This window comes from Propithecus coquereli, unplaced genomic scaffold (assembly GCF_000956105.1).
Source record: "Propithecus coquereli isolate 6110/MARCELLA unplaced genomic scaffold, Pcoq_1.0 Scaffold13, whole genome shotgun sequence".
Lineage (NCBI taxonomy): Eukaryota > Metazoa > Chordata > Mammalia > Primates > Indriidae > Propithecus > Propithecus coquereli.
In genome coordinates, this window is record NW_012137191.1 from 7,768,446 (window position 1) to 7,786,943 (window position 18,498).

The 18,498-nt window shown below is 35.5% G+C and overlaps 1 protein-coding gene across 1 annotated transcript in view; it reads right to left on the reverse strand.

Moving 5' to 3' along the window:
- Positions 1-18,498, reverse strand: part of MUC19 (mucin 19, oligomeric) — a 151,205-nt gene that overhangs the window by 124,599 nt on the left and 8,108 nt on the right. The window contains 17 exon segments of the mRNA XM_012638394.1: positions 511-608; positions 838-898; positions 1,361-1,478; positions 2,257-2,482; positions 3,174-3,233; positions 4,229-4,279; positions 5,955-5,963; positions 6,350-6,382; positions 6,470-6,655; positions 6,744-6,911; positions 7,890-8,069; positions 9,199-9,348; positions 11,330-11,479; positions 11,895-11,915; positions 15,628-15,642; positions 15,743-15,867; positions 17,408-17,487. Of these exon segments, the coding sequence (XP_012493848.1) occupies positions 511-608; positions 838-898; positions 1,361-1,478; positions 2,257-2,482; positions 3,174-3,233; positions 4,229-4,279; positions 5,955-5,963; positions 6,350-6,382; positions 6,470-6,655; positions 6,744-6,911; positions 7,890-8,069; positions 9,199-9,348; positions 11,330-11,479; positions 11,895-11,915; positions 15,628-15,642; positions 15,743-15,867; positions 17,408-17,487 (1,731 nt within the window).

Below are 18,498 nucleotides of genomic sequence, written 5' to 3' on the forward strand. Positions count from 1 at the left end.
CATGGATGAGCCTAGAGGACATTATGCTAAGTGAAATAAACCAGACACAGAAGGAAAAATATTGCATGACATCACTTATATGTAGAATCCAAAAAAAAAAAATTCAAATATACAGAGATGGAGAATACAACAGTGATTACCAGAGAGGGTGGGGTGGGGAAAAGAAATTGGGAGATAGAGTCCAGTGGATAAAATGTAGCATATATGTAGGATGAATGAATCTAGATATCTAATCTACAATATGAGGACTATAGGTAATAAAATTATACTGTATATGGTATTCATGCTAAATGAGTAGATTTTAGCTGCTCTTACATAAAAACAAAAAAATGGGTAATTATGAGATGCTAGATATGTTAACTTGCTTCCATATAATAACCTTTTTTACCATCTAGAGGTATCCGATAATATCATGTTGTAAACCTTAAACATACAAAATAAAATTCATTTTAAAAAAGAAACCAAGAGAAATATTACTGAAATTACAAAAATGAAATATAAATTACATACCTGTACTCCATCTTCACAAACTTCATAGCTTTTACTAATAGCACTGGGACAATCACCAGGAATCTTACTATTGGCAATGTGCTCATTAATATCTGACCCTTAAAAAGAAAGCATTGTTTAGTTCAAGTTATTCTTTATCTATGTACATTATTTTCAAATTTCATACTTGAAACTTGGCAACATAAATATATTTTTTCATTTTAAAAATTCTCATTCTTTAGACAAAGGCAAATTGTTAGTAGATTTATCAAAATATGAAAAATTATTTTAATTCCCAATTTTCTTTTGGAAAGCAATTTTCTTAGGCATAACCCATTGAAATCTTACCTGGAGTGGTGTTGAAGTTACCACAAAGACCACAAGTTGGATATTGCTTGTGAAGAGTGAGCTTTTAAAAAAAAATTATGTTTATATGTTTATAAAATATTGAAAATATCTCAAAACAAAATTTACCCAAAGCGAAAAACAGGGCCTCCTCAAATTCAATTCTGTTTAAGCTGGTTACTTAGAAGTGTATTAAGGGACATTTTCTTAAGGACCTGCCTCTAGAATTTGGAATAGTTACTGATTCCACCACTTACTAACTATATGTCCTTGGAAAAATTATTTAACTTTCCTTAGCCAGCATTTCCTGAGTTCCATCATCTGCAAAATAAGGTTAATAATAGTACGGACTTGAATGTATTTTTAATATTAAATAAGATAGTGCTTTGTATAGTGACTAATATACATAGAAATTTCTCAATAAACCTTACCTCTTATTAATATTTTCCTTATACTATATTGTTTTTATAACTTAAACTCAAAGACAAAAAGCACAAGATTATAAGAAAATCACAGATGGACTTACTGAGAGTTTATTATCTTTGTCCCACATTAAAGAAAGGATTCCTCTACGGCTATTCAGGACATTGTATTCTCCATATTTTTTAATGCGAATCAACTTATTGTTATACGGTATCTGTACACTGAAAAGTATAAAATACAAGTACATTTAAAAGATAAGAATAGTACTATTACAGCACATTTTTCTGATAATTCATGTTTCCATATTTAGTATGTTATAAATATAATGCTGGCTTATAAATATTAGTTTTTCTTATCATTTCAGAAAATAAGAAACAATGACTTTTTGTAATATTGGAAAATCTTCTAAGGAACAATTAATAGATCCTTGGGGCTTTGCAGAAATGAGCAAGATGAAACATTGATTCAGAGTCAGAAAAAATAATCAAATAATTTGAAATGTTCACTAGTAGAATAGCATGCCTCATCTTCTTATCCTGGAAAGTATTCACATATGCATCCCTTCCAAAAATGAATTGCTTCTTCTAAAAATAGTGGCCTGAGAGTTTCAATTTCTTCAATCACTAATTTTTAAAATCTCAAATTTATATATAGTGTTAAACATGCAAATGCAAATTGAAATATTCTGTGAACTGTTTTGTTGAATATATGTTTTCCAAAATCTAGATACTCAGAATAGTCAAACAGAAATACTCTATTTTTTCCACCTTATTATAGGAACAAATACAGTATCTTACAATTCCAAATATGGCCAAGTCTTAGATGTTTATCAAACTCCTGTCCAATTTATAAGTTAAAAAAATTATAAATATCAATACAAACATCAAAATGGGAAAAGAGTACCATCTTTTTCCTATTTAATTTTTTCTTTTTATTTTATTTTTTTGCTCAGTTTACTTCAAGTAATTCCATAGCATTTTCCAAAACACTAGTATTTACCTTTCTTCATTAACTAAAATAAGATCACCAAAAATAGAGATGTCATTATTGTCAATTAGAACTGTTATTTTTTCAATCTCACTGTCATTGTTTCGTTTGATCTCAATATTGAAATCTCCAGATTGAACGCAGTGACGGCAGAAAGTGTACGCGCATGAAGATTCAAAGGAAAAGATGCGGCCATTGAAAGCTTTATATGCGCCTTTGCCCCAGGTAGCAGCTTCACCTACAAAATATTCACAGGAAAGCATTCAGAATTATTTAGAACAAGTAACGTATCTTCTAGTTCTGCTTTTCAAAGCTTTCATGACTCAATGGGAGAAAAATCACTGAAAGGTTCTATTTTCACAGCCACCACCTTAAATCAGTGTTTTCTTTCTCTCACTACTACAAAAAACGCACTCGAGGTAGTACCTGGGTACTTCTTTGGAGTACCCAAAATTTCCATTCTGGTTGAAACAAAACAAGAATAAAAACATCTTCTTTCCCACAGGAAAACAGAAATTGTCTCTAAGATGAGGAGGGATAAATGGAGGGAAGTTGTAGTTTGTTTTCTTACTTATTTTGCTGTTTTGTAGAGGCAGTTTTTCTAATGTTGTCTGAATGTGGTACCATTTATATTGAATGAGTGTGAAGAATCACATTACTTCTCTATATACATATAAATGTATGTGTATATATCTATGTATGTATATATGTTTGTATGTAGGTGTGTGGGTATATATATATATATTTAAACATATTGTTTGGAGAAAAAATAGTACAAATGTGATGTCATTCAAATATACAATGATTAAACACATAGATGCTGGGCAAATTTTTTAAAACTAGTTTTAAATTTCGGTTACTTTGTGACTTCATTAAGAACTGGCTTGGGCATAAAAATATGGGTGGATATCAGAGCCATTTTTACTTACCAATAATTGCATTTGTTTCTGAGTATTTCGGAGTTGCTTCTGGAATATGCGATCCTTTTTCTATTCAACACAATACATAGATAATTTAAATTTTAAGACATATTTATTTTAGATATATAGAATATTAGAATTTCTACATGGGAATTTAGAAGTTGATATTGAAGGCCATAAATAAATTTCTTTATCTTGAATATATAACTTGACTTTGTGAGAACAGGGATTTGCCAAAGCCACATACATGATTATCTCTGCAGTCCATATTGTTTCTGCGAACAATCAACCATAGTCTCCTCAACATTCATTAAGAGCTTATTCATTTGGGGTCATGTACAATTACTAATATATGTTACATCCCTGACAGAACTATTTTTCAACTTTACAAATAAAACATTGCATGCCCCTTTTATTCAGAAGCCATGACACAAATTTTATTCAATCAGTCTTTTATCTAATACTAATAATTCAATTATCTATATATAAGGAAAATGTAACTCTCCTGATCAAAGATAAAAATATGTATACCATGAAACTTTGCTTCCCACAATTGTTTATTTCTAATAACCCTTTTATGTAACCACATAAATTTATATGAAATCTTAGGGCAAGGGCTAAAGGCAAGCAGGACAGAACAGTAATAACAATAACAAAAGTAGATATTTTGGTAGAATTTTAAAATATTTTTCACAATGATATATATTGTCTATCTTGAAACCACTTCTCTTTACTATAGGTTGTCTTTACTCAAATTGAGTGGAAATAAATTGAATTCCTAATTAATTTATAAGGATATTTTAAAAATATGTCTAAAATAATAAAGGAGAACTTGTACTATGTTTTATTCAAATTCCCTTAATGAATTTAATCTCTCTTATTCATGAAATTGTTTCAAATACCTAGTTGGTCATCTAAACTTTAGTACCCAAAAAGAAGCACTTGAAAGCCAATATGAGAAATACAATAATATCAAGTCCTAGCAAATCAATAATCAACAGAACATTTCAGCATTGTATGTGTGTGTATATCTTTTTAAACACCAAAGTCATAAATCAAATTACCTGGAATACTGAGTGATCCAGATGTACTGTATTCAGATGAGCTTGTGACACCTATTTTAACACAAAATGATTAGGCTACTCTCTGTGTATAATTTTACACAGTAAAATTATTTTTTTAATCTGATGGATAAACCATGGATCTAAGTTCAGCAATACTAATGCTAGCAGACTTAGACCATGTAAAGCTGTACAAGAAAAAAATATTATTAACTCAAAAACTTGTTGGAGTGACAAAATTAAATGCCTTGCCACTACATTACCATTAATTAATCAAATTAATTTCTTCCAGATCAATTGTCTTAAATACGTCCAGGGAAAAAAGAAAATGGTTGAATAGACAGAGTTTTAGGTTTCCTATCCCAGTTTCAACCAAACTTGCTCCCATTCTGGATTGTTTTACATTTGGGAAATCCAGGTATTATTTCAAGAAGCCACTTGAACAAAGGATTCTGCCTTCACAGAAACTAGAAATAGGAAAACCACTAATCTAGATGAACTGACATCTTAACTAATGTCAAGAGATCCAGAATCTCCCATTGCAAAGCTAGTAAATTTGCCGCCATTAAATACACTACCAGAAAGAACACTACTTATTAAAAGTCTACCTAATATGGAGAAATGAAAACAGTCAAAATCTGATGTCCAAATAGCAGAAAAACCTCAAATTGGTAACCACTCCACAATAGAAAGATGAAAGGTAATCAATTCTGAATACATTTCTCAGGAACAAAACCTAAATTTGAATACCTCAGTTAATGGCAGCAAATCTGGAGTTCAGAAATTCAGTCTTTTAAACCATGTGTACCAATTGTGATTAAACAAAATCAGTACCAATAAATAATAAATGTTTTCAAATTTCTTGGTTCCATGAAGTATTGACTTCAAAACTGATTTCCAAAGATTAAAAACAACCAAAAATACAATTATTATTTCTGTATGCCCAAGCCTTTTTTGAACAGATTTACTGAGATTCATTTCTGAGTTAGGTCTTCCATTACTGTACTAAACCATGTCTCTTGCTAATTAGATTTCACTTTTTTAAAAAAGGTATTAATCCTAAAATTAAGTTCTAAAGATGAATTCTGATTATTTGTTCGAGCACCCTTTTTCATTAGAGGTGATCTATTGCCCACAGTTCTGTGGGCTGGGCTTCTACTCTAGTGGCTCCCAAGACTGCCCAACACTGTTAACAGCATCAACACAGTTCCCACATAAAGAACGAATATTATTTTAAAAATTTCTACTGCAAATTCCAATACTGTTCAATCTAATGTTTTCATTAAGTGCAAATATTAAATTTTATGAGATTTTCAAAAAGGATAGAACTCTCTCTTACTCTTCTCAGGGATAGACCTGCAAAGAAAACTTAAGCCACCAAGTCCAGATCCAGGACAAAAAGTTTGAGCTCTACAAATCGTCTGCTTCTTTAACCACCTCTTCAATTGATTCCAAATCAATTTAGCCCAAAGACAACCAAAAGAATTCCACACTGATATATTCAGAGCCATAAAACCAGTTCCACATCCTATGCCTTTTGCTTGATCATATCTAAATACATGTCAACATTTGAGGATTCAGGCTTGCTTTTTAAATTATTTATAATAATGTTTCTAATTTTCATTTTTTTTTTAAGAGACAAGATATTTCTATCACCTAGACGGAGGTGCTATGGCATGATCATAGCTCACTGCAGCCTAAAACTCCCAGGCTCAAGCCATCCTCCCACCTCAGCCTCCTGAGTAGCTGGGACTACAGGTCTACAGGTGCATGCCAGCATGCCTGACTAATTTTTTTTTTTAGAAACATGGTCTCCCTATGTTTCCCAGACTAGTCTTGAACTCCTGGCCTCAAGTGATCCTCTCTCCTCGCCTCACAAAGTACTGGGATTACAGACTTGAGCCACTGCACCTGGCCTAATTTTCACTGTTATTTTAAAATATAATCTAGAATTCTGACTTTCTAATCATCAGAAATAAATCTCAATGCCTAAGCCATGGGAAGCAGATCCAGAAACGTCCTTTCTAGCATCACAAGTACCTGTACCACTAAGGCCAGTTTCACTGAATTCATTTAGTCCAGAAGCACCAACACCATGTTCAGCTGCACCCTTCCTTTCTTCACCACTTCCAGAACCAGAAGACCAAGTCTTTCCTCCTAATGAAAAGTCAAAGTGTGATTAAAGGAATAATGAAGAAAGAAATTAATTTGGATTTCTTGGGAATAGGGTCCAGGTTAGGATACCTGAGTCACTGACATCAGACCTAGGACTCAAGTATCCAGCCTCAGCAGAGTCACTGTTTCTCTTTCTAGTCCCAACAATTCCACTGAATTCAAATCCCTGTTGATCAGGTGACCCCCAATTGACTCCTGAATCTTCAGAGACACCATCAGAATATTCAATCCCATTTTTTGCACTTGAGGCACCTGCTGAATACAAAATGATGGTCACAGGAGTTACTTTCAATGCATACTATGATTTAGAATTGTTCTGTGCACAGAAATTAACTATCAGTACCTAGCACACTGGAACTAGAACCTCCCAAACTACCTAATATATTTCCATCAAAGGCTTTACCACTATAGGCATTGTCACCAAGTTGATTTGAACTAGAATCTTCAAAACCAAATTCGGTTCCACTTTTCCTTTCTCCAGGCCCAAAATCAAGTAGCCAGAACTTTCCCACTGGCAGAGAAATAAAACGTTAATAAAATAGTGGATGAAAAGCTCAAATCAATTTATATTTCACCAGAGCGGAGTCCAAGATTAGACTACCTGAGCTGCTAACATCAGATCCACTATTGCTGTTATCATTCTAATGAGATCTACTGCTTCCATATCTTTTTCAATCAAATTGCTCAGAATAAAAGTCCAAATTTTCTGATATATCACAAAAAAAAATTCCATTTTTTTGCACCAGTACAACTTGTGGAATACAGAGTGATTGTCCTCAGAATATAATTCAGCAAATTTATGATTCAAACATTTTTATGCACAAGAATTAAATATCACCACTTAAACCACTGGGATTAGATTCTCTAGTAACTTTCATTCCATTTTCACTATGGTCATTGTCACCAAGGCCTATGAATTTACCACCAACTTCCTGTGCTACCAATGTCCACATCTTTTAAAGTAAATCACTCTAACTAAAAAATACCTAAAGTTACTATACTTTATTGACCCTCGCTTCCTTCACTGTCTCTGATTTCTGAACACAGAATGCTAATTATCCATACTTCCACAAATTTATTTTTTTCTGTCATTCTTTTTCAAAAAAACTAACCCAAATATGAGTAATAGAATTTTAAAAGTTAGCATGGTAAATATCGGACAGAAACATGAGCCCAAAGTTTTTCTGTTCCCAAATGACAAAACTTGGAAACAAGAAGGTTAGTGTAAATGACTGGGAATAGAAACTAGGCCTCTTTCTCCCAGGTCTCAGGTCATTCAATAAAAACCTGAAATCTATTTGCCTCTTCACTAAAGTGTTTAAATTGCTTATTTCTGTTGAAGATAACACAGATCCTTTAAGAACCAAACATATAGTTTACAAATCTTTTTCATGAATTCCTCTAACACTAAATCTGCCCTAGTCAAAGACACCATTAATCCCTGCTCTGCTAACTGAATTTTTGTCAAAAGCAGAAACTCAGAAACAACTTAAAATATCTGTTTCCCTGGCAGCAAAATGAGATCCAGCTAGTCCATATTCTGCATTGGCATCAAATTCATTTTGGTCAGATAGATCCCTATCAATTTCAATTTGAGTTGAAGAAGTACCACCAACTTCCATGCCATCAGAGACACTGTTGGCAATGTCACCTGCTGAATTGGTTTCAACTATCATACACAAAATACAATCATTATCAGAGAAAAGTTGCATTCATTCACATAATACAAGAAATTAATCTATACACATTGCTTGAAGAAGGTCTACATTATAGTTCCTGATGTATTCTATATCTCCCCCACCCCATATCTTTCCATAGACGATGCTACATGGTATAATCAGAAGTGTACATGGCAACCAATTTACCATGAAGTTTGAGAGAATTCCATAAGAAAAGTGAAGCTTTGAGGCCATTAAAGATAAAGTTTCACTGGCTTCTACAGAACATGAGAAGATGATTAACACCTCAGTATTATAAAAAAAGAACAAATATAATATATTTGCCTTAACTCCTTGGTCAGACTGAGTTTCTCAATCACAAAACAGGTGCCTGGAAAATTAGAAAACTTTGTGTCCTTCCTAAAGATGTTTCAACCACACCTCTACACCAAAAGCGGTTTCTACATTTTCAATGCATGGACATAAATATTTTTAACATAAAATATTGAAGCTATTTTCCTCACTGGAACTTATTATTTCCCATGTCTGTAGAGGCATGAACTAGAGGTTTCAGGGACCAGGCAAGTACAAGTAAAAGTTTGAATAGGCAAGTAGGCAGTAATGTGTTGAACCAGAGAAGACACGCCTCACCTAAAGAAATTTACTTCCCCCCACTCAAAAAAAAATTGCAAACCACAAACTGTGTAGAAACTCTGCTTTATAAAACTATTCAGCAAATTGTATAATTGAAAGAGACAATCCTGGTATAGGAAACAAATGGTGGTTGGATGCAGAGACTCTATATAATATTTGGGTCCAGGAGGCATTTTAAGTTATTAATTTATAAAGTGAAAAATGTAATGAAAATGGATGGTCATTATAATAATAGTAGAAAGTATAAAGATAGCATGAAAAAATAAAAAATTATCAGGAAAACAATTGGCTTACTTAAATGCCTTTGTTAAAATTCTCCTAAGACAGAATTCATCACTCTCATTGGCACTGGAATTAGTGCGTTTAAAGTCTTCACTACCACTATTAAGGCTATACCTTCAAATACAGTGAATGTTATCAGATTATCCAAAATGGAAAAAAAAAATCACTAGCATCTTAGGTAAGTATTTTTTTTTCTAACAGTACCTGCTGTCGAGTCTTCTAATGCTAAACTGTCAGTGTCCCGACGTCCTCTCGACTTGTCTTCATCCTCCCTTGGAGCATCAATGCCAAAGCCAAAGAGTGGGTTTCTAGTGTCTGAATCACTAGAGGATGAACTACCATAAAAAAAGCCACCTACAGTGAATCACAGAAGATTTTATTAGAAAACAGCATTGCAAGCTAGTGCAGACTATACCTGTGATCTGATCCTGACACTCTGAAAAGCCACATTTCATTTTTTGTTAAGTCCCTGGCAGCACTTGGAAAAACATACACCGCTGATTGACTTAGTCATCACATTCATATCTTTTTGGCATGGTTCTAGATCTCAAGAAAGAAAGTAGAATAGAGCTGTGAGGGCTAACTAATTGGCATACACGAGACACTCTTCTTCTCCTGGACAGCACAGAAACTTCCCTGTCTGCTCCCTTGCCGTTACTAACCCCCTTTCTCATTGTCTTTCATCATAGCCATGTAATTTTAGACTTGCTCCTTAGTATATAAATATCTTTCTTTGATGGCAAAAGAAAAAGAAGTAAAGTACTGTCCAGATATGGAAAAAGTATGGACTTCTGAATCAAATCCATCTGAGCTCTCCCACGTGCAATGAAAACAGCCTTGGACAGGACCTCTGTCAGACTCGGACAGGAGGAGTTCTGGCTCTGATATATGCAAGTCTCATCTTGGCCTTCCTTGAGTCGTGGCCCTCTTTAGAAGGCAAAGAATATAGCTGAGAGTCAAGGGGACATGCCTACCCAGAGCCTGTGACACTCTCCCTCTCCCATTCTGGATCATATTCTAAGTTCCCAGGGCAATAGTCCCAAGACCATTACTTGGGCCTGCAGGGTGAACATTCCCTAGACCTTCTTCTCAAGGTCGGATGGTATTGCAAAGATTGAACTCATAGTCCTGAGAGATGGCCAGGGTGGGGTTAGTGTGCTAAAGTGGATGGATTGAGATAGGTCAACTGGGATATCCCTCTCACTGTGGGAAAAAGCCAGAGATAGAAAGAGCAAGGGATAGGGATCTTGGCTAAGGCACAGCCAACCCTGCTCATGCACTGAATTCCAATGAATCTGAAAACTCTGCATTGCAATCTGGCCTTCCAGAGTATCACATTTTTTTTTTTTTTGTCAAGGTGGATAAGAAAATACATTTTATGTGATATTCTGCTCCTTTTCTTTATAACTTTTAATTACTTGTGCACAGCATTTATAAGATAGCCCCTGACTTTGCCTTTGGCCTGTCCTTGGATAAAGAATTCAACTATTCTAAAAGAAAGTTTCCTTTTCTATTAAATGGGGACTATATAATAAATGAATACAAAAGAATATCAACTTCACGGAAAGAAAAAAAATGTGCCCTTCAAAAAGATAATTCAATCACACCCCTATACCTAAAGCTGTTTCTGCCTTTTCACCAAATGGACTCAAATTATTAATATTAAATTATAATATAAAATGTTGAAGTTGTCTTCACTGGACATCCTTCATTCCTATCTTTGTAGTGGCACCAATGATAGAGATTTCAGGGATCATGCAAGTACAATAAAAGCTTGAATAGGCCAGTAAGGAGAAATGTGTTGAACAAGAAAAGACATGCTTCCCCTAAGAAAACTTACATTTTTCTTAAAAAAAAAAAAAAATTGCAGGCTATGAGCTATTTAGAAACTCAACTTTATCATATTGTTCGGCAAAATGAACATGTAACTTATACAGAGAATTGCGATTAGAAAATGATTTTTTGTTGTAATAGATACAAAAAAATGAGTGGAAAGATGCTACATAACATTTGGGTCTAGGAAGCATTTTAAATTATTATTTTATACAGTGAAAAATAGCCATAAAATGAATAATCATTATAACAATAGTATAAAGATAGCATTGGAAAATTTAAAAATTATCAAAAAAATTATTTTAATGTAAACATCCTTGCCAAAATTCTCTGAAGACAGAATTTATCATTCTAATTAAAACTGGAAAAATTAGTGCCTTTGGAGTCCCCACTATTACAACTAAGGCTATGTGTTCAAATACAAAAAAGATTATCAGATTGTACAAAGTGAAAAAATAAAAAGAATTTACTTCCTAAGTGAGTATTTTTCTTCTAACAGTACCTCCTGTTGAGTCTTCTAACGTTAAACTGCCAGTGTTCTGATGTTTTCTTGACTTGTATTCAGACTCTCCTGAAGCACCAAATCCAAGACCAAAGAGTGAGTTTCTTGTGTCTGAGTCACCAGAGGATGAACGACCATAAAAAAAGCCACCTACAGTGAAAACAAAAGATTTTCTTTGAAAACAACATTGCTGGCACAAACTATAAAGGTGATCTGATTATGACACTATGAAAAGCCACATTTTATTATGCATAAGTCCCATTATTCTGGCTGCACTTGAAACAGCATACACCACTAATTGACTTCATCCCATTATCTACAGCTTCTTTTCATGATCTAAGACCTCAAGAAAGAGAGTAGAATGGAGCTGCAAAGATTTCATAATTGATGTGTACTAGAAACTCATCCTGTCCTGGATGGGGCAGAAACGCCCCTGCCTTTTCCCTTCTCCATTACTAAGCCTGAATTTCCCAACCCCACTTTCCTCCATCAGAATATTCTGCTCCATTCAATCCACACTGTCTTTGGCCACTGCACCTTGTAGCTGATGAAATTAATAACATACCTGATTCTCCTTTTGGTAGTTCTGCAAAGAAAAAGAAGATGAAAACATTTACTCATAGATTAATTGTAACATTCATCTCCTTCAAGTCTCAGCTTAACTTTCATCAAAGAGGCACTCTCTGACAATTAAAATGGTAACCCCACCCTTATATTCTCAATTACCACTATATTACTCTATTTTATTTCATAGAATTTATCACCTTACAATATACCATGTTTACTGCTAATTATGTTATTCTTTATTGACGTTATCCTTCTACATTTTAAGCTCCCTAAACTCAAGGTTTCTTTGCCTGTTTTATTCACTGAGATATCCCTGGTGTCTAGAACAGGGCCTGAACCATAGAGGGCGCTCAATTAATACGTATTTAATAAATGCCCTCACCAACAAAGACCACTTCTTAAGATACTATATACTTTGTCACATGAGGCATATGTGCTTTATGTCACGCTATTTGCATTTTTTAAATCTCTATGATAAAACTGAAATACTTCAGAATTAATAACATCTTAATAACTATGATAATTCCTGTATAGTGGTGGAAGACATACATTTGGTCACCAAATAGACCAGAAAAAGATGCACATGATTTGTAGGTAAAATTTGAAGACTATGTAAGGGCAAATACAAATTAAAATAGGTGGTTTAATTCTCCCCATTAAAAATAAGGAAAGAGAATTATCCCTCAGACGCATATTTTCATAGAGCATTGGCTGTAGAAAACTTGTATGTACTTCCTATTCTTCTCTAAAATGTACACACAATAATACGATACATAGTTTTAAATATCTGGAAGAATGATATTGAAAGTTTCTAACACAATGATATGATATACATTTGAGATGATGGATATACTAATCACCCCGATCTCTATATGCACTGAAACATTGCAATGTACTCCATAAATATGTACAGTTATTATATGTCACTTAAAAAATAAAATTTTAAAAAGTTAAGAATCACTGCTCTAAGGTAATGGAACAGAAGAAATGAACTTTTTAAAGATTCGCATATTCTATTATTTAGGGGAGACTTGTACTATAAATTTGTGCTTTAAATGATAAGGCCCATGTGACCAAAAAAAAAAAAAAACAAAAAGATAACTTGTTTGTTTTTTCCATACCATTCTGAACTGTACATAAATCTTTTCAAAGACTAAATAAGCACTCCAGGCACGCTTCCTCAGGGTCTGTGGCCATCATTTGGAAATGCAATAACATTGGGGAAGATAGCTCCCTAACTCCTAGGTTCCTAGGAGGTAGGAGCCAATCTTCACCCAGTGTCTGGCCACAAATTGCAAATCTCCCTCCAGTCATAAATACACAGGAAATTTATTTTTTATTTTAAAGTCATCAGCAAAGTGGCTACCCCACCTACCAAGGAAATTTAGGATGAACTAGGTATGACAAATGGTGCTTTAAAGTCCTCTTCCTTGATAACTAATCATTGGTTAGTTATCACAACCAATATGGGTACCACATTCAGGTGTAATGCTTATTCAGTATTAAAAATGTTGTCTTTTTCTTCTGCTTTCATGGAGAGGTTTTCTGGGTTGGCAGGAGATTTCGTTTTTAATTATAATTCCCCAACGACTACTCTTGTATTCTTGGCCATTTTCTGTTTATAAAAAAATATATTTGTATTTCGCTAATGCAAATAGTATACAAAAATTTTTATGTAATTTTGAAAATAGTCAATATGATAGTCTATTAATATAGTTTGAAGGAAAGATACCCAACAATAAAGAGACTATAAAATTATAATATTCACATATAGGTGTTTGGTTTAGGAGGAATACAAGTCCTTGAACCAGGTATCATCTTATATAACATTAAGTGACACTATTATATTATTGCTACTCTTATGGAGTATTATTATTATTAAGTAACCCTCAAACCACTATTATTTACACTACTCCTCCATAAACAGCATTTCCTATCTTTATCTCCTCTTTCCCTCGACCTATCTTTCTTTACTACATACTCTTCCTGCTTTTCTCTTTTACCCTCTGTGTCTTTCTTCAACGTCATGTAGTTTCAAAATTTCTGCTTAACATAAAAACATCTTACTTTGAGATGTTGAGCATTTTTTCATATGTTTTTTGGCCATTATTCTGTCTTCTTTTGCAAAGTTTCTGTTCATGTCCTTTGCCCACTTTTTGATAGGGTTGTTTGATTTTTTTCTTGTTGATTTGTAGCACGTGAAAATTTTCTCCCATTCTGTGGGTTGCCTGTTTGCTCTTGTGACAATTTCTTTGGCTGTGCAGAAGCTTTTTAATTTGATCAGGTCCCATTTATTTATTTTTGTTGTTGCTGTAATTGCCTTTGGGGTCTTCTTCATAAATTCTTTGCCTAGGCCAATGTCTAGAAGAGTATTTCCAACTTCTTCCTCTAGAATTCTAATAGTTTCACTCCTTAGGTTTAGATCTGTGACACAGCATGAGTTGATTTTTGTGAGAGGTGAGAGGTGTGGATCCACAGACAGAAGTAAAATGGCATTCAGTCATGAAAAAAGTATGGACTTCTAAGTCAAACCCATCTGGACTCCCCACGTGCAATCAGACATGTCCTGCATGGACATCTTTCCCAAGACCTTCTTGCCCCAGTCAGACCACATTGCAAAGATTGAACACCTAGCCCTGAGTGATGGCCAGGGGTTGGCCAATTTGCCGAAGTAGATGGACTGAGGTCAGCTGGGGTATCACTCTCAGTTTGAGACAAAGCCAGACATAGAAGAAGAAGGGGTATAGAGACCTTGGCTAAGGCACAACCAACCCAACTCATGCTTTGAATTCTAATGAATCTGAAAATTCTGCATTGGAACCTGACCTTCCAGAATATCACGTGTTTTGTTTTTTGTTTTTGATTTTTTTGTCAAGGTGGACGAGAAAACACATTTAATATTTTGGTCCTTTTACTTGTAACTTTTAATTATTTAGACACTGCATTTATATAATATTGCCCTTGACTATGCCATTGGACTGTCCTTGGATAAAGAATTCAACATTTCTAAAACAAAGATTCCTTTTCTATTAAATGGGGACTACATAATAAATGAATACAAAATAATACCAACTTCATGGAAAAAAAGAAAACTTTGTGTCCTTCCTAAAGATATTTCAACCACACCCCTACACTCAAAGCTGTTTCTGCCTTTTCACCACATGGACTCAAATATTAAATTTTAATGTAAAATACTGAAGTTATTTTTCTCTCCTGACTTCATTCTTTCTCATTTTTATAGACGTACAAACTATACAGATGTCAGGTACGAGGCAAGTATAGTAAAAATTTGAATAGGCCAGTAGGAAAAACTACATTGAACCAAAGAGAACATGACTCATCTAAAGAAATTTGCATTTCTCTCCCAAGACAAAAAAAATCGCAGGCCACAAACCATTTAGAAACTGTGCTTTATGATATTATTCAGCAAATTGAGGTTGTAATTTAAAGAGAGAATTGTGATGTAAAAAATAAATGGTGGCTGGATACAGAAATGTGAGGGGAGAGACCCTGAATATTTGGGTCCAAGAAGCATTTTAAATTATTAATTTATATAATGAAAAATGTCATAAAATGAATAGCAATTATAATAATAGTACCAAGACAGCATAATAATATAAAAAATTTTCAAAAAAATTAATTTAATGTAGACTTCTTTGCCAAAATTCTCTGAAGACAGAATTTATCACTCTAATTGGCATGGGAATTAGAGCCTTAGGAGTTTCTCTTACTTTTAAAGCCATTTCCTGCAAATAAAACAAAGATTATCAGGTTATCTCAAATGAAAAAAGAAAGCACTTATTTCCTAGAAGAGTATTTTTTCTCTAACGGTTCCTGCTGCTGAGCCTGCTAACGTTAAACTGCCAGTGCTCTGACGTTTTCTCGACTTGTATTCAGATTCTTCTGAGGCACCAAATCCAAGGCCAAAGAGTGAGTTTCTTGTATCTGAGTCACCAGAGGATGAATGACCACTAAAAAAGCCATTGTTTTTAATAGGGAGAATTAAATCACCTATTATTATTTGTATTCACCCTTACATAGGATTTAAGAATCCGGTGTAAATTATGATGAACTAGGTGTGGCAAAGAGTGCTATCAAGTTCTCTTACTTGAGAACTAGCTGTTGTTTATCTTGAGAACATATGTGTAACAGGTTGTATCTGCTTGGCTACGTAAGAGGGGGATATCATTCTGTCTTCCCAATATCCTTAGTGGGATGCCTTGTGATGTGCATCACATTCCATTTTAATGCTTATTTAGTAATAAACTGTTTTCTTTCTCTTCTAATTTCATGGAGATGTTTCTTGGGGTAGCAAGAGATTTTGTTTTAAAGAGTAGTGTCCCAACAACTACTCTTGCAATTCTTAGCCATTTTCCATGTTTCTAAGAAGTAAATTTGTATTTTTCTAATGTAAATACTATACAAAAATAAAATATGTAATTTTTAAGATAGTCAAAATATAGTTTATTATGCACTTTGAAGGAAAGGTACCCAACAATTAAGACCTTATGAAGGGGGGAAAAAATGGCGGAGTTAGGGGAGCCTCCCGGATCCCCGCTTCCAGAGAAAGAGACGTAGATCTTGGTCTGCTACACACGATTGGATAGCTCTCCTGCAAAAACAGTGAGGTGAATCGGTGGAGATTCAGCGGGGGACACACAAATCAGGAAAAAGAATAAGGTGAACGGGAGATTGGAACGCAAAACCTGGAAAGCTCAGACAGACACTAAAGAGTGGAGCGTGAGACGGCGGCGCCAGCCTGGCCAGTAAGTGCACCGGGACAAGTCCCTCACGAGACAGTCTAGCTTCCCCATTGACTTACAAGCCCACCGAGAGTCAGGGGCTTGTGTGAAGTGGATGTAGAATTGGGTCAGGAAACGTGGGGCTCAGCGGAGAGGAGACACAAGTGGGAAGCATCTTGAACTCCCCGGAGCTCCCTGTCAGGACTGCACCGGACAGGGGAGGAGCTGGGCTGGGCTACCTCCGGAGGCAGTTAGGAGTCAGGAAGCTGGTCTCTGGCACCCAGCGGGTCCTGAACGGGGAGGTGATTACTGAGTAGAGGACTCTAACCTGGAAACTGCCGCTGGTGATTGGGACTGCTCAGGGTGGGCCAGTAGTAGCGAGAGCTATTGCTGGACTGGCGTGAAATTGGGGGAGGGAGACATAAAGGAGACGGCAGAGCACCCCCAGCTCAGGGCCCACAGCAGGTCGCAGGTGCGGAACAGCTCCCTTCCCCCAGCCTGGGAGCTCTCGCAATGAGCCCTGCCCTTCCAGGACCTAAAGTCAACTAGCCAGGCCAGTTTCTTTGAGCAGTGAATTCTGAGTGCCTCCTCAGCTGTGAGGGGCAGACGCCTACGGAAGCTGAAGGCGCTGGAGCGTTGGGGAGTTTGGGAAGGCACCCCCTCCCTCTGGCCAGCATCTTTTGTGCTGCCTCTGAGCTTGCAGCAGCGAGACATAAAGAGCCACTCCCCCTCTGCGACAAGCGCCAGTCCCTGGGGCTTTGGCACTCACCAATAGCTGACAGCCCAGTGACTTTCCTCGCCAGACCAGTTCAAGTCCTCAGGTACGATTGCATTTTCACCTTCGGTCAACTACCAACAGAGAAACCCGCCACTAGGGAATCAAAACCCTGGCAAGAGACCAAAACAAGTTCCCCAAGTAATCCCTCCCATCAAGAGAACCCTGGGCAACATACTAGCGGCTCCCTCTAGCGGAAGATCAAGAGAAAATACACAGAGCAAAACAAAGAAAAGTAACAGCAGATCCAGATGGGCAGGACCCAGCAAAAGATTTCTGGAAGTATGAAAAATCAAATGGAAAGCACACCCCTAAAGAAGAACACCAGCTCTCTAGCAATGACACTAACCAAGTCCAGAATACGAAAATGACAGAAGAAGAATTCCAAACATGGATTGTAACTAAGCTCAATGATATGCAAGGAAAAGTGGATAACCATCACAAGGAAACCACAAAAAAATCCAGGATTTGGAAGACAAATTCACTAAAGAAATTGAAATATTAAAGAAAAATCAAACCGAACTCCTGGAAATAAAAGACTTATTCAGGGAACTTCAAAACACTGTGGAAAGCCTCAGTAACAAAACAGGCCAGTGGCTGCCTGGGGATGGGGGAGGGGCTCCGAAGAGCCACAGAGGAACCTGTGTGGAGGATGGAGATGCTCATTGTCTTGCCCGTGGAAAGTTTCACAGCTGTGTCCACATTTCTAAGCACATCAAAGTCTACATCTTAAATATGTGCAATTATGATAAAAAAAAAAAGAACAGGGTAGATCAAACAGAAGAAAGAATCTCAGAGATTGAAGACAGCTCCTTCCAAATGAATAAGTCAGTCACAGAGATTGAGCAGAAAATAAAGAAAAAAGAAACAAGCTTACAAGAAATGTGGGATTATGTGAAAAAACCAAATACCTGTGATCGGTGTTCCGGAAAATGAAGAAGAAAACATGCAAGGGCTGGATAACCTATCTGAAGATTTAATAGAGGAGAATTTCCCAGGCCTTGCTAAAAATCTAGATATACAGATACAAGAAGCACAGCAAACCTCAGGGAGATTCAATGCAAATAGAAAAACACCACGTCATG